Source organism: Sciurus vulgaris, assembly GCF_902686455.1.
Source record: "Sciurus vulgaris genome assembly, chromosome: 4".
Taxonomy (NCBI): domain Eukaryota; kingdom Metazoa; phylum Chordata; class Mammalia; order Rodentia; family Sciuridae; genus Sciurus; species Sciurus vulgaris.
This window is the reverse complement of record NC_136464.1, coordinates 16,266,401-16,289,685: the sequence shown is the minus strand read 5'-3', so window position 1 is coordinate 16,289,685 and position 23,285 is coordinate 16,266,401. Positions and strand designations below refer to the sequence as shown.

At 33.5% G+C, this 23,285-nt stretch overlaps 1 protein-coding gene across 1 annotated transcript in view; it reads right to left on the bottom strand.

Annotated features, from left to right (window-relative positions):
- Positions 1–597: 597 nt before the first annotated feature.
- The window catches only part of CCDC186 (coiled-coil domain containing 186), a 42,719-nt gene continuing 20,031 nt past the window's right edge, over positions 598–23,285 (bottom strand). The window contains exons 4-16 of the mRNA XM_079137302.1: positions 22,819–22,947; positions 21,311–21,523; positions 20,345–20,464; positions 14,960–15,064; positions 14,414–14,512; positions 14,170–14,256; positions 12,889–13,031; positions 9,938–10,193; positions 9,117–9,306; positions 7,760–7,840; positions 6,441–6,651; positions 5,060–5,279; positions 598–4,202 (exon numbers count right to left, since the gene is read on the bottom strand). Of these exons, the coding sequence (XP_078993428.1) occupies positions 4,119–4,202; positions 5,060–5,279; positions 6,441–6,651; positions 7,760–7,840; positions 9,117–9,306; positions 9,938–10,193; positions 12,889–13,031; positions 14,170–14,256; positions 14,414–14,512; positions 14,960–15,064; positions 20,345–20,464; positions 21,311–21,523; positions 22,819–22,947 (1,938 nt within the window). The 3' untranslated portion in view covers positions 598–4,118. The remainder of the gene's footprint in view (positions 4,203–5,059; positions 5,280–6,440; positions 6,652–7,759; positions 7,841–9,116; positions 9,307–9,937; positions 10,194–12,888; positions 13,032–14,169; positions 14,257–14,413; positions 14,513–14,959; positions 15,065–20,344; positions 20,465–21,310; positions 21,524–22,818; positions 22,948–23,285) is intronic.

Genomic DNA, 23,285 nt, shown 5'->3' with positions numbered 1-23,285 from the left:
TAACTTAATCCCTTTACTGACTTCTAATCATGATTTCAATCATATTGGAAGGACAAAGATAAATATAGAAAGTGAAAATTCCAAGTCTAGTTTAAAACAGAAAATTCAAGCAATTTGAATCAATCTTGCCAAGTCTGGAGAATCGGTCCATTTAGTAAGTGATGCATGTAAACAAATAATTAAAGATACCATTAAAATACAACTTGGTAAACAGGCATTACCTATTTAATAAGTATAATATGTACATGATCTTATAAAGCTTCATTTTATACAGAAACATTTACAAAATGAACAGTGTAATTAAATTAAAGATTATCTATACAACGCACACACATACATGTCCTCTGGAAGGTAAATGATTTCATCATCACAGTCAAAATGGACAGCCATATGCATTTAAAAAAAAAGAATTCCATTCAGAAGAAAAATACATTTTTAATATTCAATTATATTTTTGTTTTTCTGAAAATTCATGTTTGGATACTTTTTACTATTACTCCTCTTGTTCAGTCTTGAAAATTTCAGGTTTCTAGTGCCACCAACTGGTGTTAGTTTAAAATTAACAATCTCAGTGTTAAAAAATAAATTTTTTGCTTAAAAAAAAATCTTAACTGAAAAATAGGCCCCTAAAGTCAAAATTCATGAAATATGAATGACAACATGATTTATAAAAATATTTCCACCAGGGTAGCATATATAACATTTATAAAATTAGTGGTTGCTAATAGTTTTGTTTTGTTTTGTTTTTTTCCTTCTTTCACTGGTAGGTAAATCTTGGTCTGTTTGTATATAAAAATCTTTATAAAATAATAGTACACCACAAAACATAGTTTGGAAAAATGGATGACAACAATTAGATTCATCTTTAAGAACATCAAGTAGGCATTAATAATTTACTACAATGGTAAAAACCTAATGTCATTGTATGGTGCTCAGATTTTTTTCCTTCTTCTTAAAGAATAATTAATTCATCTTTATGAACATCAAGTAGGCAAAAATAATTTACTACAATGGTAAAAACCATTTTATGGTGTTCAGATTTTTTTCCTTTTTCTTAAAGATAATTAAACATTAAACTGTGACAAAAGTCAGGAAATGTGCAGAGCCACCCGAAAACAACAGTTTGGTCTCAGTATACCTCGGCAAGGATTCAGTTTCCCAAGTTTCATGCCTGAGTGAAATTTCTCAGCCAAGCAGGGGCTGGCATGAATGAAGAGGCCCCAAAACCAGCTTCTACTGCCTCCCCGCAAATTTCTTTAGACTGTAAGCTCTATGAGGATGGGAGGTGCCCCGCCTGCTCTGTTTACCAATTTAATCACAATACAATACCTACAAGGTAGGTTTAAAATGTGTTCACTAAATGAATAAATGTGTTTATTAAGTGAATAAATAACATGTTCGTTGCCTGAATCACTTTAAATGATAATTAGAACATAAAACCAAAAAACACAAAAACTACTATCAAAGGTCAAATGAATTCTTCTCTTCAAACCTACCATTTTTGATCCTTACAACTTTTTTTTTTTTTAACAGACTAAGGTACGAACTGGGATGGGAGAAAGCGAGTCACAGCAAGTAGTCACTTTCAAATCAGAACCCATGAAGTGTACACAAATACTAAAAATTTCCTGCTCAAAGATATCAAATTATTGCTAGCTAATCTAAAGAGCTATTGATGTGTACAATATCAAACATAAAACAAATTTCCCTGTAGGTCTCAGGTTTATTCTTTTCCAGACACCTCATTCTTCTCTTTCTCTATTCAACATAGTAACTAGTGAAATACCCTCCAAATCCTTACCATCAGGAGCTGTTTATAAATCAGGACAGAAATGGGTATCTGTAATACACGCACATTTTTATACAGTACTTTGCTCAGTCCTGATCCATATATAAAAGGGAGCAGTAGATACTGAAGAACAAAAAGAAAACAAAGCATTTCCTTCAAAAATTTTCCATAGTTTCTTAAGTTTGTCAGGAAAAATGGCAATAATACCATCAAAATATGGCTTTCAATGATCTTCCTCTAAAATGGTGGCAGATGGTGGCACAAATATTAATACTGAATGCTCCCTTTTTGTCTACACTAAGAGAGAGAGAGTGTGTGTGTGTATTTGAAAGTGTATAGGCATTGAATACTATGGATCTGATCACTATTGGGTCTCCATTATACATTTTGTACCCTAGAGGGAAAAAATTCAAATCTTATAGTTTATGAATCTATAGCACATGAGAAACCAGAAAAATTTAGATATGGTGCCTACTGTAAGTAGACTTTTGGAGTATCAACCATATGTCTAGAAACAAATGGGAAAATAATTCAGATTTTATTGCACTTACCCTCTTATTTTTTTATTTTGATAAATTATTATTGATAAAAAGAGCAAGACACATTAAGATAAAACTAACAATTTTTATAACTATTTTAAATAAAACACCTTTGAGTGTGCATTTTCATTTTGAAGTAAAAAGATATTTGTTTAGAATGACAACGTATAACTTGATACGCACAAAAATTAAGACACTACAATGAATGACCTGATCTTTACTAAATTACCTTTTAAACAATATTAAGTTGATTAAAAAAAAAAAAGTTGAAACCCATTAAAAGGACATTGCCACAAGTCCAACTATGAAAGCCCATACAATTCTTTCAAGGCTTCTAATCTAGCACCCCAAAGTTTACTTCCTTTTGCGGGGAAAATAAGGACGACAAAATCTAAAACAATGAGGTTTGTGACAACAAACCTGCAGCTGAGCCAAGGTGTCCTATTATATAAAGGATCCAAATGTAATGCAAAGTCAAAGAAATTATAACAGATGAGAAATAAAAGGAGGTAAGAAAAAAATTCAATGACAAAAAATATTGATATGACTGCAACACTTAAGTGTACATCTGAAATAAATATTGTAAAAATCCAACAAAATACAATAATTTGGCTTAAAAATTCCTTTGGTTTTAGATATGTAATTATTTTGTGTTTTAAATAAGTATACCAAAACACATTTGGGGGAACTGCATGATCACGCCAATTTGATATATATTTCACTGTATCAATAGTGAAGAATGGTGCTCAAATGGTTAACAGTGCCATATGCTGCTTCCTTTTGGGAAACTGGTTCTTAGTGAGTACCTTAAAACATGGCCCATTTATCTTTATATGATGCTAGTAAAATTAAAGTATTTCCATTTCTAAGAATCATTCATCTCTCTGTTCTAATGATTAGATCCACTTCACATTTTAAAATATAACTTAAATCCATAGATAATTTTTCAATGAATATGTTATTTTAAACTGTATTTTAAGTAACTGAAGATTTTAAGAATTCAACTATAAACTCAATCCAAATCTGAAAAAATGGACCTACGATAGACAAGGAAACGTGACAGAGACGTACAATGTCTAATCGTTGCCACTTACCAATAACTGACTTTTCTATTATGTTCAGTTTTCATTAAAACTAAAACAAAGATTTAAGTACTCAAATGCACCTTTAAAACACAACCAAATATTATACTGGAGTGTCATAACATTTTTTAAAAAATATTTTTTGAGATGGATTTTGCTATGTTGCACAGGTTGGCCTCAAACTCCTGGTTTCGTGTGATCCTCCCCTCGGCCCCTGAATAGCTGGGACTCTAGGTACACACCACTGTGTTTAGTTCAAAACAAACACTTTTATGATGTCTTTACTTTTCTTGGTGTTGTGGACATAGTAAATCACTGAATGAGTAACACCTTCTGTCTTTTCATGGATAATTTTTAAAGCTGAATCATTTTTGACATATTTTAAAGGGAAAAATATGGAGAAGGGGTTTTTAAAAGCCCTTGTAGTAATGATCAGCACTTAATATGACTATGAGCAAATTCAGTTGTTTAGACTCAGTGACAGGCTGTTGTATTGCACCATATAAAAACAAATTTCATCAAAGCCTACGCTCTTACAGTATGCACAGCAATGCATCCATTTTTAAAAGGATACTTTTTTTATACAGATGAAGCAAAACAAATTTTTGACTGGCTTATACACAAAGTAGGGAAATGTTTCCAACAACACTGGTCAGTGGCACCTGCTCCTGGGTGGCTTTTATCTGTTTACTGGGCAAGAACTTTGTATTAGGTTTTCTTTGTCCTCTGCTCTAGTTCATGCTGGTGTTTAATAAGTCGCTCTATTTCTGTTCCAAGTGTTTGCAGATTTTCCTTTAGTAGTTAGGGGAAAAGAGAGAGAAAACAGAACTACTAAGTATAATAAATAAAAAGATTCAATTTGAACTATTATTGCCTAGATTTTGAAACTGAAGGTGTGGTGATTAGTTGAAAAATGCTAAGTGCATTAGTGAACTGAATTAGATACACAGCTAAAAAAGTAGACTTGTCTTTTTCAAAGTTATATTTAATCTTTTTTTTTTTTTTTTTTTTTTTTTTTAATGATAGTGGGGATTAAACCCAGGGCTTTGCACATGCTAGGCAAGTGCTCTATCCCTGAGCTACATCCCTTAGCTCACTTTTCAAAAAATTTTATTTTGAGGCAGAGTATCATTAAATTGCCCAGGTTGGCCTTGAACTTATAACCCTCCTCAACCTCCCAAGAAGCTGGAATTACAGGTGTGTTCCATTATATCCAGGTCTTATTTAACCTTTTTATTGCAGCTATACCAATTCAATACATAAAATGATTAATTACTAAATTTAAAAACTATTTTTTAAATCCATTACTAACTATCAAGGCCTATATTCAATAAAGAGGTAATAGCTGCAGAAAATAAAAGAAAGCTGCAAAATATATTAGAAACTCAGCAATCTTAAAGTATTTCATCAATGACCTATAATTATAATGTATGTCAAAGGTCTTCCATTGCAAAATATATAATTCATCCTACTGTCCAATAACTAAACTGATTTAGTTTAAAATTATGCTTTCAAAAGAGAAAAACATGAAACTTTTATCTCTGAGTAACAGAAAATCGCATATCAGAATTAGCCCACCTAAGTGCCAAATGAGACTAAGAAAGAGGCACCATTTTACTTATTGGTAAGTGAATGAGAAACACAAATACCTTCAAAGTAATATTTTTTAGTAATGTATCCTCCAAAACAGCCTGCAATTTTCGGTTGATTTCCAAAGACAGTTCCAGTGTTAATCCACTATCAGCAGGATGAGATGTATATAAAGATGCCATGATGCCACCTCGTCTACTTAAATGGACTTTGTTAAAATCAGAAGCCTCTGAAGAAAGTGTGCCTGATTCTTCTCGTAAAATGTAACTCTGAATTATTCTGCAAAACAAAATGACACTATCAATTGTGTACCTGAGGAATTAAAAATACTGGAGTTTGCAAGAATCAACCAATCAGAAGCATAAAGAGGCCTACTGTAAAATAAGTACCTATTAGAATAATAACCTAAGTGTATTAGAGAAGATTTTCCTTATTCAGATGGTTTCTTCAGGTATTTTATTTTTATTCTATCATGATTAAAGATATATACCCTGCTTTTTAAATTTCCTTATTTACATAAAATATTTATGCAACTATTTTATTGCTATGATTTCTATTAATATTGTTTTCCTATTATTATACTTTCTTTTAAAAGTCATAGGCAAACTTTTAGTAATATATTTAAAATATTTCAAAATTGAAATTAAAAAGGCTTAGGAAAAAAGACCTGCAATACAGAAACAACATCTCTTACTTAAATGAGTATAGTATCTTGAGAGGAATATGGCATAGGACAAGCTTTGGAGTCAGTCAGAGCTGGATCTGTGTCTCTAGCTCTAGGTCTGTCCCTTACAAGAGGATAACCCTGACAGAGTGATTTTACCTAGGCCCCAGTTAACTTATCTGCAAAATCAGAGAACTCACTCTCACTCAATGGCTGTAAGAAATCAGTAAGATAATGCTAAGTCATAGGCATAATATAAGGAATTACCTAATACGTCTTGCTCAACAGGAAAAAAAAATATCCAAAACCTCTTATATCTCTTGGAGTCATAATCATGAAAATAAAAAGCCAAGTAACACACTACTGAACTCTATTGTCATCTTCAAGGGTCTTGTGCATACTATGCAAGCACTCTACCACTGAGTAACTCTCCCAGTCCTAGATCTGTGTTTTCTTTAATTTCTGTATTCCCAAAACCTAGAATCCAGTAGGAGATCATAAAATATTTGGAACTGAATGATTATAAGAATTATTAAGCTGGGCATGGTGGCACCCACCTGTAGTCCCAGCTACTTGGGAGGCTGAGAAGTAGAGATGCTTGAGCCCAGGAGTTTGATACCAGCCAGGGCAACATGTGAATCCCTTTCTCAAGTTTAAAAAAAGAAAGAATTATTTTTTGAAAGACAGGGTCTTGATATGATTCACTTTGAAAAGAGTACTTTTACCATGAGAATTGTAGCCTTTGGAACAGATTATGCTACCATAATAATACATACTTTGTTTTTTTCCTAATTTCTTCCACCAATTGTTTGATGTGGTCCTCCATAAATTCTATCTTTTCGTTTTTCCGGGCATGTGCTTTCTGCAACCTAACTATCCTTTCAATCAACATGGCCTTGTCCACTTCTGGGAAGTTATCCACAGCTACTGCTGACCCAGTATTTTCTGGAGATCGATCTTCTGCACTGCTTCGAGCATTAAGGGACCCTAAATGACATGCACGCAAAGGAAAAAAATCAGTTTAGATATTATATGTAGTCTAGCATGCTAGACTCTCATCTCACATATCATTTATTTTGGTATCATTTTCAAATATTCACTCTAACATAGTTGGATGCAGAACACGTAGGTCACTGGCTAACCAATTTCTTATTTCTGAATATACTGATAATAAAATACCAAAGTGTCTGTCTATTATGTCTCTCAGGAACAGGATGAGGAAGTAGCAATAGAGAAACAAAAGAGCTTAAGAAAAAAGAATAATAAGTGTAAGTCAGACCAAAATTAAAGTATAAGAGATCAGAAAAAAAGCAGAGGGGAACAGAATGTGGGGTATAGGAGATGAGGACAGAATACAGCAGATTATGCTCAGGAACCAGCCTGTCTAGGTTCAAATCCTACACTTCCACTTCTTAATTGTGTGTCTTTGGAGAAATTATTATTTACCTCATAAGATTATTTAAATATTTACTTCATTTAGATGAGTTAATATATGTGAAGCACTCAGTGCATTACAGTAAGCATGATGGTTAGCTCTTGCCAATATCAATGAAATGAATTTCTGGTCCTCTTTACCCTAAAAAAATCTATTTCTCAACTGCACTGTATAGATTTAAGATAAGTAATGTATCTTATCTAACATTATATAATAAATGGCAAAAACTGGGCATGGTGGTGCATGCCTATAATCTCAGCATCTCGGGAGGCTGAGATAGGAGAATTGCAAGTTTGAGGTCAACCTCGGCAACTTAGTGAGAGAGTAGTAGAATAGAATATAAAGAAAATATTTAAAAAATAGCAGAGGTGGGATCTCAATACATAAGAGTAATTTCTAATTCATGTTCATTCTACTACATATTTTTTCACTATTTTAATAGCTGATAATGTTTTGCCTCTTAATGTGCAATTCCTAGGAGACAGTATAATGTAGTAGTTACAACAGAGAATCACATTTATTATAAAATAATTATATATAACTCTAATTTTTTATGTTTGAAAAGGAAACAAAGCATACCAAACTTTTTAAGACCCAAAATGTTATTTATTTTTATATTCAATCACTAAATAACTAAAACCATTGTTTTTTTTTTTTTACCTGATGAACTAGAACGACTTCCCATGCTGCTAACTTCTTTATCATAGCTTCCATTCTCAACTTGATCTAATTTTCTTCGTGCTAAAGGAAAAATAAATGGATTACTTGCAATAAGCATCATGACCATCCTGCCCATCCGTGATTGCAGTTGCTAAATTCACTTAGTGAAAAATGGCATAGGTAATAAGACAAAGTTCTTGAGTACCTGCCTTAGAAAGCTGTAGATGCCATTCATATAAAATGACATTTGGAAATGTACAGATCAAATACAAAATATATAAAAATGACAGTATGATAACTGACACTGGCATCACTTACTTTACTGAACTTAACTTTGAGGAGTACTGACAGGAGCTGGGGTTTTGGCTTAGTGATAGAGTGCTTGCCTAGCATGTGTGAGGCACTGGGTTCAATCCTCAGCACCGCATTAAAAATAAATAAATAAATAAAATAAAGGTACTGTGTCCATCTACAACTAAAGAAAGAAAGAAAGAAAAATGTCCTGACAGATTTAGAGGATCCTACCAGAAATTTCCCTTCAATTTACAAGTATAAAAATAAACTGAATTCTTACAGCAAATAACTGAATATATTCATATTAAGTAATGCAAAGTCTCTTTTACCACTACATTTCACCCTATTTGAATATAAACAAAATTGTGGAAAATGGAAGAGAATAGCCCGTTGGAATACTTCTCTTATCATCTTTGTATTCCAAGCACATAGTACTGACACCCAATAACATGTATGCATTTTTAAATGAAAGAAACCTGGGTTTCAATTCTAGCTATCCATTGTCATGTTCAGGTAATTTATGAACTTTCTGGGTCTGTTTCCTGAGATCCAGATGAAGAGCTAGGTATCAACCATCTCTAAGTTAGAGGACTGCAAGATGTAGATCCAGGTACCTGAGATGCTGTGCAGATCAATTCATAGGCACATGTAGGTAGAAAATATTACAAATACTATTTGTGCTTGAAGAGAAATCTTTTTAAATTTCTATTTTTATGTAAAACATATCTAAAATGCACAAATAAACACATAAATTGGAGAAAACCAAATATTTTTTACTGATAAAAAAGTACGTACTCAAAAAAGTTTAGACACTATTGCCCTAAGGTACTACCTACCACCATTCTCCCATCTGTGGCTCTGTGAATAAATATCCTTTAGCATAGAAGACTGACAATTCATGGTATTGCAAGTTTAGTAATTTTGTCTATGAAAATTAATATGTTAAAAGGAATATACAGCTCCAATGAATGTGGTAGAACCTGAAATACATTTTCTCTATAAAATCTTTAATGGTTAAAAGAAACAAACGCATTCAAGGTATAAATGTGGAAGAATTTTATACCTTGCTGAAGTTGCTTAGTAAGATCCTTGACATTCGAGGCATGTTTACGTCTTTGGGTTACTAACTCATCTTTCAATTCTTCTACCTGGGTACTCAATGCTTTAACTTCTGTTTGTTTACATGTGAGGTCGGCCTGCAGAATCTGGACTTCCTCTTTTCGAAGTTCTTCCTCTTTTAACAATCTACTTTCCTGAATAAGAAGATAAAATGAAAAAAAATTAAATCATATATTTGTTTCTTTTGCTCAATTTACAACCTTAAAAATATATGGTCCTTGAAAGCAGAGATTCTTCTGTAACTATTCCTCAGGAGGTTATGTTTACTGACTCCTCCAAGTCCTCATGTAATGAGGCAAAGGGATACACTAATGAGTATGTTGTTCTGCACATGAAAAACAACCTGTGACACATGTCTCTGAATTTTTGAAATTTCAAAAACTCCAACTATTCTTTATGAGTAATTTGAAGACATTCTAATAACTTGGAAATATTAACCACTTTGAAACTATTTTAACAAACAAATTGAAAGCATGACCTTTTAAGAAATATATAGTGATTCTAGTTAGGAATGACAGAAACCATGGCTTTCTTATTTTTAAAAGTGAAATATTCTTCTTTTTCATTTTAGGAAGAAATTTTATTACAAATCACATAAGTTAAAAGGAAAAGCCAACATTTTTTTAAAGCATTTGAAATTACCAGAAAGTCAGTGCCAATAGAAAAGAACTTAAATTAACTACTACTACTTTCGCACTATAGGGAAATTTTAATCTGTGCTTCTAACTATATTGTTTCAAGCATTAAATGTACATGTATACTTACCAAATTAAGATTTGTCTGTTTCATTTGTTCACATTGGCTTTGCAACTGACTTTCACTACAGGAAAGTTTATCATACTGTGACTGCAAAGAATTGGATTCAGACTGAAGCTGTGCATTCTTACTAGTGAGCTTTTCTGTGAATAGCAGTAGCTCAGATTCTCTTTTCCTACTGCCTTCGATGTCTTTTTGTAGGTCATTAATCAAAGAATTAAGACTTTCCACTTCTTCCTTCAAATTTTCAATTTCTTGTTTACCTCTAAAAAACAAAGTTTATATTTCAGAAAGTATGAAACTATTAAGAAACATTAAATTAATGGTTTGGGAATTTTCATTTTATGCAATGCTTTATATAGGTACTTTTGTTCATTCATCCAAATACTTATGAATGAATAAAATGATAGGAACTAAGAGCTAAGAATGTAAGTGAACAGGACTATATGCTTCTGCTTTCAAAGAGCTTTTAATCAAGTAGGGAAATTACAAGAGTATGTTAACTGTTTTTGATGAAAACAGAGCAAGTTGCCTAAACTCATATAAGTGATGCTCAAACTAATATTTAAAGTACCACTTACGGTCTGCTTAAGTCCAGACAGTAAATAAGTGGGCATCTGGATTTTGTTGCAATAGTTCCACTTTGCCACTATAGTATGAAAGCAGACACAGACAATATGGACTTGAATAAGTGTGGCTATATTCTCAAAAAACCACACTTACAAAATGAGGTGGTAGGCTAGACTTGGCTTGTGGGCCATAATTTGTTGATCATTGACCTAAAAGAAAAGCAGGAATTTGTGGGAAAACAAAATGAGTTCTGGGAAGAGGAGAAGGGCTTCTTGTTGGAACCAACATCAGTTCAGCACTGATGACATCAACATTCTTAGCACTTGACATGGGTTGACACAGTCCTCAAATATCCATTAACAAAGTACAGCTGAAATTCAAGAGTGAAAAAGAGGAAGGCACAGAAAAAGCAAGGAACAGGTCATGAACCTTACAAGCCATGCGAAGGCATCTGAACTCGCTAGGCAGTCTCTGAAGCAAAGAGAAATCACTGAAAGGTTTTGAGAAAACGTTCTTTTTAAAAAAAAAGGTCAATGCTAATGACAGTGTAGAAATATCATGGAAAAAAAATAAAAAGAAAAGTCAGTTTATGAGCTACGGAGTTTTCCAGATGAGAGCTTACAATGGCTTAGACTATGGTGCAGGAGATGGGATATAAAAAAGTTATGTGCTTGAATGATATTAAACAGTTGACATCACTAAGACCTTGGGACTGGCTAGGTATGTGAGAGGAAGGAGGGAAGAGTCAAGCATGGCCCCCAGGTTTCTGGGTTAGACAGTCATTTGGATGCTACATTCATCACTTATCCACAGAACATGAAAGGAGAAGCATATTTGTGGACAAGAGAAAGGAATCAATTTTGGATATGTTAAAGTTTAAAGTGTTTTAGGTACTTGTGTGCCTAGAGCTAAGCAGATAATGATTCAAACGACCTGCTGCACACTAGAGGAACAATTAGGATCACCCAGGGGTATGATAAAATTTGAACACAAGAGGGTTTTCTGACCGAAAGAAAAGTCTGCTAAGAAGACTAAGAAAGCATGGCCCAAAAGGCAGCGACACCAGAGGAGCATGATAAAAACAGAGCCAAAGTAACAGAGCATTTCAAGAAAGGTGAGTTCAGCACTGTTAAAAGACACTAAAAATTCTAAAAATTCAAGCGAAGCTGGGTCTGAGCTATGTCCACCATAGTTAAGGAGATATTAGTTTTTACGGAATGCCGAGGTTAAAGCTAGAATAAAGTAGAGAGAAATCCAGCAAAGGAAGTAAAGAAACAGGGAATGAGTAAGTACACCTAATTCTATAAGAAGTTTGATTGTGAAAAGTAGGGGAAAGTCCTAAGAGTTTTGATTTTTTAAAAGTATGATCACTTTCTAAATATAGAAAGAAAAGGAAAGTTAGCAAAAGAAGTGGGTGGGATAAAAGGGAATAATCCAGAAAGGCCTAGAGAAGGCAGAAGAACATGGATCCACAACAGAAATAGAAAAAATAATTAGATCAGAGAGGAGCAGGAACATTTCTTCCAAGATAACAGAAACAAAGGAAAGAATGAATGCAGATGTGAGAAGTTCAAAGGACTAATATCAACATGCTGAGAATATTATCATCTGACAGTTTATCTTTTTCCCTAAAGAAGTAATCATATGCCAGGGGCACAGAGGTAAAGGGAAAACCTGAAGTGTGAGGAAAATGATCAGGTTTCGAAGAGATGCTAAGGGGATCGGGTAGAAGGCTCTGATCAAGGACATGTAGTAGGATCAGAAGTGCATGAACACTCCTAGTTGAGGTCAACTCATGAACTCAGAAGGTCATGAACTTCTGCAGTGTCAATCTGGATGATGGTTGAGATTACTTCAGCACCTTGGGTGTTGGTAAGATGCAGAAAAGAAGACACTATTTGAATTCAACCTGAATCAAGGCTCTGCCAGGTAATGCCAGAAATGGAGCTTAGATACACAGTTTCATGAGAGGAAAAGGAATAATGTCAACTCATAACATTACAAGCAATACACATTCAAAAATCTAGATTTTAGATAACCATCTAGATTTACCGTTTAGAAGGGAAAAAAAAGTATTCTGCATAAGTAATGGAATTTCAAAGCTGATGGAACTAAATAAAACCTATCTGTCTTATAAATTGTTATTGCAAATGTCTCATAAATTGCTATAGAAAATTATATTAGGGAATATAAACTTTGATTTTTAGAAGCCATGGTGGGCGCCCAAAGTTAGTCCAAAAACGTTCAAGTGAAGAGAGAAAATTTTAGAATTTTAGCTATTAAAACTGTAAAAATTGTTCTTAACACAATAATTCCATTTAAAAACAGAATCCTGAAACAGAAGTAAAAAGCTTATTTATTAACACAAAGAGATGTTATTAATTTTGTACCTTTGAAGCTGATCCTGTATCTGATCTGCAATTTTCACTTTATCCAATAAATTCTGAATTTCGGCTTTTTGGCGATTAATAATTTCCTTGTATTTCGATAATTCATCTTCTGTTCTTAATCGTTCATCTTCTAGACATTTTGCCTATCAAATGATCATAACCAAGTTAAACTACAAACAGTATTTTCTTGTTCCTTATAAACTATTTCAGATAGTGGTTACATATTAGAAATCTAGGCTTAATTCTAAAGTAGTATTAGTTCATGTGAATAAAATACAATGGAAAGTTAATGTCGTGGATTTTAGTTGCAGATTTCTTATGTAATCATGAGAGTTTAAGCATGTCACTTTATTTTTTACTGAATTTTCGTTTCCTCAATTGAAAAAAAAAAAAAAAATGATATATCTTCCCTAACTACCTCAAATAACTGACACGGAGAACAAATAGAAAGGTACATGAAAAGCACTTTGAAAATTATTAGGTGATCTCAAATTCAAAGTGGTAACTGAAAGGCCTATTTCTAAATAAATGATACCTGTGATAATATACAATATTCATAATCATATTAAAAGGTACATTACTGTGACAAAGACTTCAAATACAGGAAGAGATTTAACAGACTTTAGAAATTAAAACTGTACCCATTTAACAGACTGTTAGAAATTAAATCTGTACCCATCTAAAACTATTAAACATACCCAAGGAGAAACGGAAAGATAGTTTTCTTATTATTTTCTGGCACTCACAGTTCTTAAGATTCAACTATCTCCAAATGATTTGCTAAAACAACTATCTTCAGATGGAAGGCCCAAGGATAAGTTATAATTAGAGCAAGTATGCTATGGAATATAAATGTTGGGAAATACTTCAAAGGGACTAACATGGAATATTTTCATTTCAACGAAAGTTGATTATGTTACCAGGGAATTGCTATTCTATTCTTCTGATTTCTTTTATTTTTTTATTTTTTAGAATTTCTTTCTCTCCCTTCCCCTCTCTCTCCCCTTCCTCCCTCCCTTCCTTCATTCCTTCCTTGCAGTACTGAGAATTGAACCCTTTGAGACAGGGTCTCACTAAGTTGCCCGGACTAGCCTTGAATTTGTGACCCTCTTGCCTAGTCTCTCAAGTAGTTAGAATTACAGGCGTGTGCCACTGTGCCCAGCTATTTTGGAAAATTTCTATGTAACTATCTTTTCCCTACCCCTTACAAAATCAGAGTAAATCCAAAGTTAAAGTTATTTACCCTTCTTCCTTTGGAGTCATAACTAAAGATTTGATTACCTTCGTCCTTAGTGTTCGAAGTTCATCCATACCCTCCTTAAAGGTCCTCTTCAGATCTTCTAGTTCCTTAATTTTGGCATGATGCATCTTTAAAAGAAATCACAAATCATAATGCACTAAACTAATCTAAAATGTACTGCATACTTGTTCCAAAAGGCTTTAAAACCAGATGACAACACCTACTCTGTCTCTCTTTCTGTATTTACTACATAGTCTAGGACATACAAAGAGCAAAAGTATTCACCTCGAGCTGGTCCGATTTTTCTTGCATTTGTTTTTCAAGTTCTCCTTTTGTGACTCTAAGCTTTGCATCAAGCTCATTTGATTTAATTTCTTCAGACTCCTAATGGAAGGAAAACAAAAAAATGACAATTTTTCAAGTTTTATACTTTGAAAACCTAAGAAAGTTTTGCAGCTGAGTTTACTAACTGTGAAACATATAGCTTATGTATCTAAAATTGAACAATGCATTGAATTTTAAATGTCAATTTTGCATGAACAAGAATAGCATATTACATAACATAATAGAAGTTAATTTCTTTTTTAAAGTTCTAAATTTCTTTGCATTCTTTGTCCTTCTGACATTCTCTAGGAATTTCATTTGGTTAAAAACTGCTCTAAAAAGATCCATTTGAGCTGTATGTAGTTTGAGAAATAACCTGCAATTTATTTAACTGTTCTACCAAATCCATTCTATACTTCATATATTGCCAATACAGAAACTGAAAGAAACCAGAATACTGACATTTGGTATAATATGTTACCAACTTATTTGAAAAGCTAAGCATACCTGATATGTTTTTATCATATCCTGACAGTTTTGTCGTATCTGATCTGCTTCTTCCTTTGCTTGTGTTAACTTTGTTGTTGTTTCTTTGAGTTTATCTTTGGTTTCCTGCATTGACAAAGAAAGAAAAGTTGGCCACAGTGATGTGAAGAATGGGTAAGAGTAACCATGGAGTAAGAAAGTTCCTGCCTAGAACTGCATCAAGGGATGGCATATGATTTTTGCAATAATACTTTGTGTTTCTACCAGAAAGTTAAATGGCCTACACAGTGAACTGATAGCCATTAAATAAAGTTAAATACTTATCAAAAATTAACAGAAGTTATTAACCTGAGAAGAAGAGTAAAGTGTCAAACAGCTCTTTGCCCATCCTTACATGAAAGACAATATTTTGGTTTATGGCCAAGATACTATTTTATCTACTCAAAACTGCATTTTAATTAAGTGATGCTACAATATGGTTTCATTCCTCACTGTTCTTCTAAAATGGCAATTATGAAGATTTTTTTCTGTACTACTCTCATCAAATTCAATTACTTTTTCTCATTTATATTCTTTTCTTACCTGCTCCCTGGCCACCCCTTACTCTTTAAATATCCTAATTTTGTTTCCATTACAAGACAATATCTCCTCCTTTTCTTCTTTCTTCACTCTTCCTTGACTGGCTTTCTATTCTTTGGTGATTTTCAAAGATACAACTCCTGTGCTTCAGCTCTTTGTAATTCTCCTGCACAGAACTGATTCAGTGCCATCGTTTGGGCTATGGTGAGAATTTCCAAAGTGAGTTTAGGTATCATCTTCTAGTAGCTTCACTTCCCACAGGTGGAATCCAGGGGTGCCTTGGATTCTAACAACTGATACACTGTACTGAAGCTTATGTTTACCCAATTGAGTATATAGCTTCTGGACAGCAACTCACTGAGTATTTATTATGTATTAATTGCTCAATGGATATTTATAGAACTAATGAAGGAATTCCTAATATAGACCTTTTGTTCTACTTAGTTTGGTTTTCCCCAACAGCAAATACTAACTTTTCTTTATTCCTTTTTCCTGCTGTTCCAGTTGGAATAACTTCTCCATCATTTCTTGAACCCTTGAACTTGCATCTCTGTTTTACACACTGCTTTTTATGTCATTTAAAAAATTTTTACAGACTGCATTTTGACTCATTGTACACAAATGGGGTACGTCTTTTTGTTTCTATGGTTGTACACGATGTAGATTCATACCATTTGTGTAATCATACATGTACATAGAGTAATGACATCTGTCTCATTCTTTATGTCATTTTTAAGAAACATATCTACCATATAATTAAGAACTCAGTTATAATACTTTGAGTTGCTGGTCTTTAATTCATCAACAACTAAAGCAGAGTTGACTCATGGTAGGTGCTTGTTTCATCTACTTTAAAAATAGCAATTAAGAGGTTCCTATATGCCAAACAAATATTTATTAAATAAATGCTTGAACAAAGAAAAGAATCACAGTAAATATGTTTAGGCTAAGGTATCGACTATTTCATTTGTTCATTTGTTATTAACTGAGCAACTACTATGTACCAGGTACTGTTCTATGCTCTGGGGAAATAGTTGTACAAAAAATGGACAAATCCCTGTTTTCCTGAAGCTGACATTCTAAAGTCAGCTTTTTAATTTTTTTAAATTTTAGAGTTAAATAAATTTCTTATCCTGTTATTTAAAAGTTAAATAAAAAATAAAATACATATGTAAATGATATATTAGGGAGGAGTGCTAAGGAATAAAAATAAAGTAAGGACATGAGAAATTTGGGGGGATGTGCTAAAAGTTTAGACAGAGGCTTTCTGAGAAGTTGACAGGTAAAGACTTGAAGGACATGAACGGAGGGGATTTGCTAGGGATTGGATACGGTGACTGAGAAGAAACAAGGATAAATTCAAGGACTTTGGCCTGAGCAATTACAGGATGAATTGCAATTTATTGAGATAGGCAAGCAATGGTGGGAAGTGTACATTATTAGTTCAGGTTTAGAAGTATTAAGTTTAAGATGCCTCTAAGTTATCTAAGATGTCAGGTGTCAAGTATTGTCAGTTGAATTTGTGAATCTGGAGTTCTGGGGAGAAGTTACAAATGTGGTATTCACTGGCACGCAGTTCTCTACTGCTGTTTTCAAGTACACTGATCTTGTCTTCTGCAGTGCTATCTGTTGTTAAGTCCATCCAATGTATTTTTCATCTCAGATATGGTGATTTGGTTTTTTTTCTGTCTTCCATGTCTCTCCTTATCATACTCATGCTTTTATTTATCTTCTTGAACATATGAGAGTATATTTATAGTAGCTGTTTTAACATCCTTATGTATTTTCCTATAATGTGCATCATTTATGGATCTTTTCCTTTATTCTCATTATGGGCTATATTTTCTCGCATGCTGGTAATTTTTCATTGGCTAAACATAGTGAATTTTATATTCTTAGGTCAAGATTTTTATTAGATACTTTTGGATTTTGTTTTAGGGCATAGCTAGTTTACTTGAAATAAAATTGCTTTTAAAGCTTTATAATAAGGTGGATCCACAACAAACTTTAGTGTAAGACTAACTGGTCTCCACAACCAAAACAGTATCTTTTTGTGGGCTACTTGCTGCCCTGGGTGTAGAGAGCTTTTCTCTCTGGTTGGTGGAAACACGAACAGTTCCTAGCCCTGAGTAGCTCTAGGGATCATTGGCCCTACTCCTTTCTCATCTCTGGAACTCTGTCCTCTCTGTTCCCCATACTTTCAACTCTGTCTCTTCTATTCAGGGTGACTGCTGGCCTCTGTTCAGGTTCCTCTCATTGTGCTGCAGCCTGAAAATCTCCTGGTACTGTACATTTGTTTCCCTTCATTCAAGGGTCATTGTCTCATGCTGCTTGTTGTCTCAAGTCTAAAAACCTTCACTTCATATATTTTGTCTTTTTTATTCAATGCTTAAATTTTTTCATTTTAGAAGATGGGAGGATAAATCTGGATCTTATTATTCCATAATGCAATAGAATATAGTCAACAAAATAGGGTTATAGAACAAAATAATAATAGAACAGATCACAGAATACAGCTTAGTAGGGGGATGAAATGGCAAAGCTAATTTAAAGTGAGATCTAGCTTCCATTAGTGGGGTTTATGAGAAAATAAACCTTTTAGGAATAAGACTATCACAGACAATACAACCACCTCAGAAGAGCACATTAAATAGCAGTCTTGCTTTAGGTGACCTAGTGGAAGGAACATGTCATAAAATGTATCAATCCTGGTCACATATTAGATCACCTGCACCCTGTTGGTCTAGGTACTGCATCAATACCAGATTCCATTATTCTAGCTTTCTCTGAAGCAGAATTGTCTGGCAAGTACCCAGAACTGCCAAATCATGTTGCCAAAGAACTACTGCCATATTTATTGCCAGTCATATCTATGCTTTGGTGAGATCATCTTATTCTGAGACCAGCCTGGTGAAAAGGTAGCCACCAGGTAGATGATCAAGTACATGAGATACATTGATCATCTCCTTTATTCTTTATTCACTACACTCAAAATAAAAAGCTTTTCTTGTAAGAGGTAAAGCATTAAAAATAATTTTGGCTAAACCCCAAAGGAATCTAAGGGAAGGGAACAAATACTTTCTATTGTTTGATCTGATGATCTGGGTGTACAGACTAGCTAGGCTACACTTCAGTTCTGGTAGTATGTCCTAGAGATTTGTATGCTTTCACCCAGAGATTCTCTCTCCCATCTATTAGGTAAACACATAAAATATGTAAGCAGGGGTCTATCCCAGACCCTCTCTGAAAGCAGTGACTGTGTACAGAGTTAAATGCTTGCTGGTTAAGAAAAGCCTTTACTTAAAAAGAATAGGTAGATACCAATTTTCACATACCTGGCCAGTATGGTTGTTATTTTCACTTTCTGGTAATCCACACCATGTTACCTTACAGAAGTCTGCCATAACCCACTTTTCTAATGTAATTACAGAGTATCTGGTTTCATCTAACCTCAAAGCTGCCATTAAGAATCTCTTATCATCCATTCTTTAAACACACAGGCCTCACACACCTTTAAAGTTTTTCACACTTTAGTGCTATTGTTTCAATAAATTTCAGGATCTTGTCTCTTATGACAATAGATGAAAATAAGAAAAGCACCTCAAATATCAGATATTAGTCTTAGTATATGTTCAGATCTTAAAGCAATTCAGGCAATTAGAAACCATTATTGTCCATGTGGATTTGAAATTCTAATTCCTCATTCTGCAACCCAAACTGAAGGGAAACTTTAAATGGCTCAGCCCTGAAGAGCTCGAGGGATGGCTACCCTACTCTGTTCCGGCATTTCTTTCTCAGCCTTGGCACGTTCCTCACATACCCATGCAGACCCAAGGGGAGACCACTGTTCTCTGACCTTTCTGTGACTACTGTTATGATAGATTACTCTCCCTAAGTTTTCTCTGATGATACTAACATATAAATACCCAAAGACTATTAAAACTACCAATTTGGAATTATTTAATACAGTAATCCAGGACTGTGATTTTAAAGGATATCATTAGGTTTATTTTTGAAAGCCTTAAAGTTGATATATATTCATATTACTCTTCTATTCAAGTCACATTTTAAAGTTGTTCTTTTACTTAATATTCTATCAACTGCAGACTCTTACTACTTTGAATATCAGCTCATTTAGTGCTTAAAATTATGGCATCGGGTACCAATTTTTATAATTATTTTTCATTATATTTACTTTTTATTAAAATGATATTTGCAGCTGGGCATTGTGGCACATGCCTGTAATCCTAGCAAGGGAGGCGGAAGCAGGAGGATCACAAGTTCAAGGGCAGCCTGAGTAATTTAGCAAGATCCTGTCTCAAAATAAAATTTAAAAAGGATGGGGTATGTAGTTCAGTGGAAGAGCACTTGCCCCCATACGCATGGAGCCCCAGGTTCGATCCCTAATAACACCAAAAAAACCCCCAAAAACAAAAAATCAGTTAAGAGAACTTATTATATTCATTCTATTCTATTAAGTAAGAATTTACATTTCTCAATTATAATATTAGCATCACTGATATTTCCTGAGTTTACTTTTGATTGATAACTTACACATACTCCTACCAGCCCCTCCCCCCATTTTGCATACCAAAAAAATGCAATACGGCAAATTTAGGTGTTGTAAACTACAAATAATAAAATTTAACATTTCAACCCATTTAATAAGTAAATCATACAAGAAAACCTCTTTTTCATAGTCCCCAAATATTCAGGTCCAAACTATCCTGTGGGAGTCACTAAAGCAAACTCCATGTCTCATTAACTGCTATTGCATTCACTCTGAATTTATTTCTAATTTCTATTTCATGGCATTACAGTACTCACCTTGTGTGAATCCATTTCAGCTTTCAATTTGTTTTGGGCCCACTTTACTTTAATGATTTGAGAGTTGATGTCTTCCTTTAATTTTTCTATTTCTCTGATGAGTCTAGTTGTTTCGCCTTCCTAAAATAATATCACTAGGTCATATTTTTCACTTAAACAATCAATCATCTGTGCAACATTTATATCCCCTCAAAGTAATCAGTGAAACAGCACCATAATTTAAAGGTTAACACATTATGATCCTTAGGCCACAAAACTGATTAAAGGTTCAAATGATTAGAAGACAGAAAATCCTAAATTCAATTAATAGACATGAAGATGATTAACACCTATATTTTAACCAGGTGGATGGGTTGTGAGCACAAGCACATCCATATGATTCTTCTTAAATGGCTGGCATTAAGTAAAATATTAAATTGGTTTTGCTAGAATTTCTGAAAATTGATAACAAAATTTCTGAATTAAAAGAAATATTAATTACTTAGCTAACTCAGTAATTAAATCTCCTGGGATAGCATCTAAGAAGGATGTGTTTTTCTGTAAGAAAAGCATAATTCTATTCTATAGTGAATAAGTGCTACATATATATATATATATATATATATATATATATATTTCTGGCTGTAAAACTATTCACATGTGACACAATTATGTACATATTTTACCAAAACACAGTCTTCCTTCCAAATTAATTTTTCCAATATATACTTTTTAAAAGGAAAATCTAGTTTTAAAAAGTTATCCAAAATTTTAAAAGATCAAAAGAAAGGATCTAATAAACATGTGCCAATACCTCATCTTTTCCCAGCAAGCCTTTTGCAGGCAGGCAATGAGATAATTTCTAAACATTCATGTTCTTAGAAGGTCAGTTAATAACAGCAACTTTGAGGGTTTTGGCATGCTGTCATCATTTGATTGGAAAAGCAAAGAACGAATCTTAAGTACAGTATGTTGGCACAGTCATACCTTTGCTTCATACAGCTGCTGCAACCGTCCTTTCTCCTGAGAAAGCTGCTTAATTTTGTTAGTGTTTTTCTCAAACTCCTTATTTGCATCTCTAAGTTTCTTCTCAAGAATCTCTTTTTCCTTTCGAAGGTCTAAAGATTCCTTCTCACCTCTTACATACTTCATTACCATTGCTTCTTTCTCTTGGCGTGCCTCTTCACATTTCTTGTTGGCCTTTAAAAAAATATTATCTAGCATTAATAAAAAGATTTTAAAATAAAATAAATAATGTTTTCCTATATCACCAATGTATTTTTTGGTTCTTGCACAACATTCTAAGCACTTCTGTCATAAAATTTTGAGATAAAGGAAAATAATTCAAAATTATACAAAAACAATATAGCACTAGTATTTTCTTTTATTCTTTCCTATTCCTTTTACTTTTGCTGATATGGTTGCTACTTTCCATTTACACTCCCAGACCTGCTTTCCCACCCTTTTTGTCCCATCCTGTGCCCCAGGAAGATGACATATCAAGAGGTTCTCTTACCCTTAAATTTCCAGTTGGTTTCTGCCAGCAGGAGACACTAGGCAAAAGCTAAGCTATAAAGGCAGCATGAGGTCTGACTTCTCTAGAATCACCAGAGGTAGCCTGAAGGCACTGCTCTTGCCAGGTAGTTGCTATACAACTACTCTCTCTCTGGGTGGCCCCGTTTTTGGAGCTCCAGAAGTGTAAGTTAAATAAGCTTCTTTTCTTTATGGAGTACCCAGACACAGGAAGTTTTTTATAGCAACACAAAACCAACTATACTAAATAAGTACACACAAGCACATGTGATTTGTGCATGCACAGGAGGTATGAAAACTAACCAAAAAGTCAATAATTAGCTATGGAACAAGGAATGGGATATAAACAAATTGAAGGCAGGGGAAAAAAATGATAGATAAAGGAGGGCTTTCATTTTTTGTTCTGTATACTTCTTTAACTTATTTTTAAATAATTAGCAGGCATTTATGTATTGTTTTAGTATTTTTGCCTATTTTTTCTTTTCTTTTTTTTTTTTTTTTTGAGAAAATGCTAGGGATTGAACCCAGGGTCTTATGTATTCTAGACAAGCATTCCACCACTGAACTATACCCCAGTCCTATTTTAGGGTCTTTTTTTGTTGTTGTTTTGTTTTTTTGTTGTTGTTGTTTTGGTACCAGGAATTGGAACCTCAAGGTGCTTAACCACCTCACCATCACTTTTACTATTTATTTAGAGACAGGGTCTCACTAAGTTACTTAAATTGCTGAGACTGGCTTTGAACTTGCAATCCTCTTGCCTCACCCTCCTGAGCCACTAGGATTATAGTCCTATGCCACTGTGCACAGCCCTGCTTTAACATTTTTTTAAAAGGCTGATTTTATATAAATAAAATATTCTTAATACACCACTGATATCAAAATAGCCTAAGAGAGTTAGTTTATTTTAATAAACAATAGAGTCACAGACTATCAAGTTAATAATGATAATAACATGAAAATACCTGTTCCATCCGCTGGGTCATCTCTTTGTGTAATTGCTGAACTGCATTTTTAGCTGCAATGTCTTGAGCTACTAGTTTATCTTTGGAAGCTTTAACTTCTTTATTAAGTTCCTCTATTCTTGATTCTAACTATAAAGAAAATTATTCTCAGATCATTTTCATTGCTATGCCAAACAGACCACTAATACCTCAATAAATAGTATATAATATAAAGAATGTAATGCATATACTTTAATCATAGGAATCAACAACAATGCTTCTATAATTCACTGAAATTATTAGTACAGATCTGAAGAGACTGATACATTAAAGTATATATATGGTAAACCCTGGAGCATCCACTAAGGAATAACAAAGTATAGTGAAAATATTATAAAAGAAATTTAAATATTAGATTAAAAAGTATTCAATTAGTTGAAAAGAAAGTAGAGGAGGAGAAGAGGGGAGAAATAAGACAAAGGAAACAG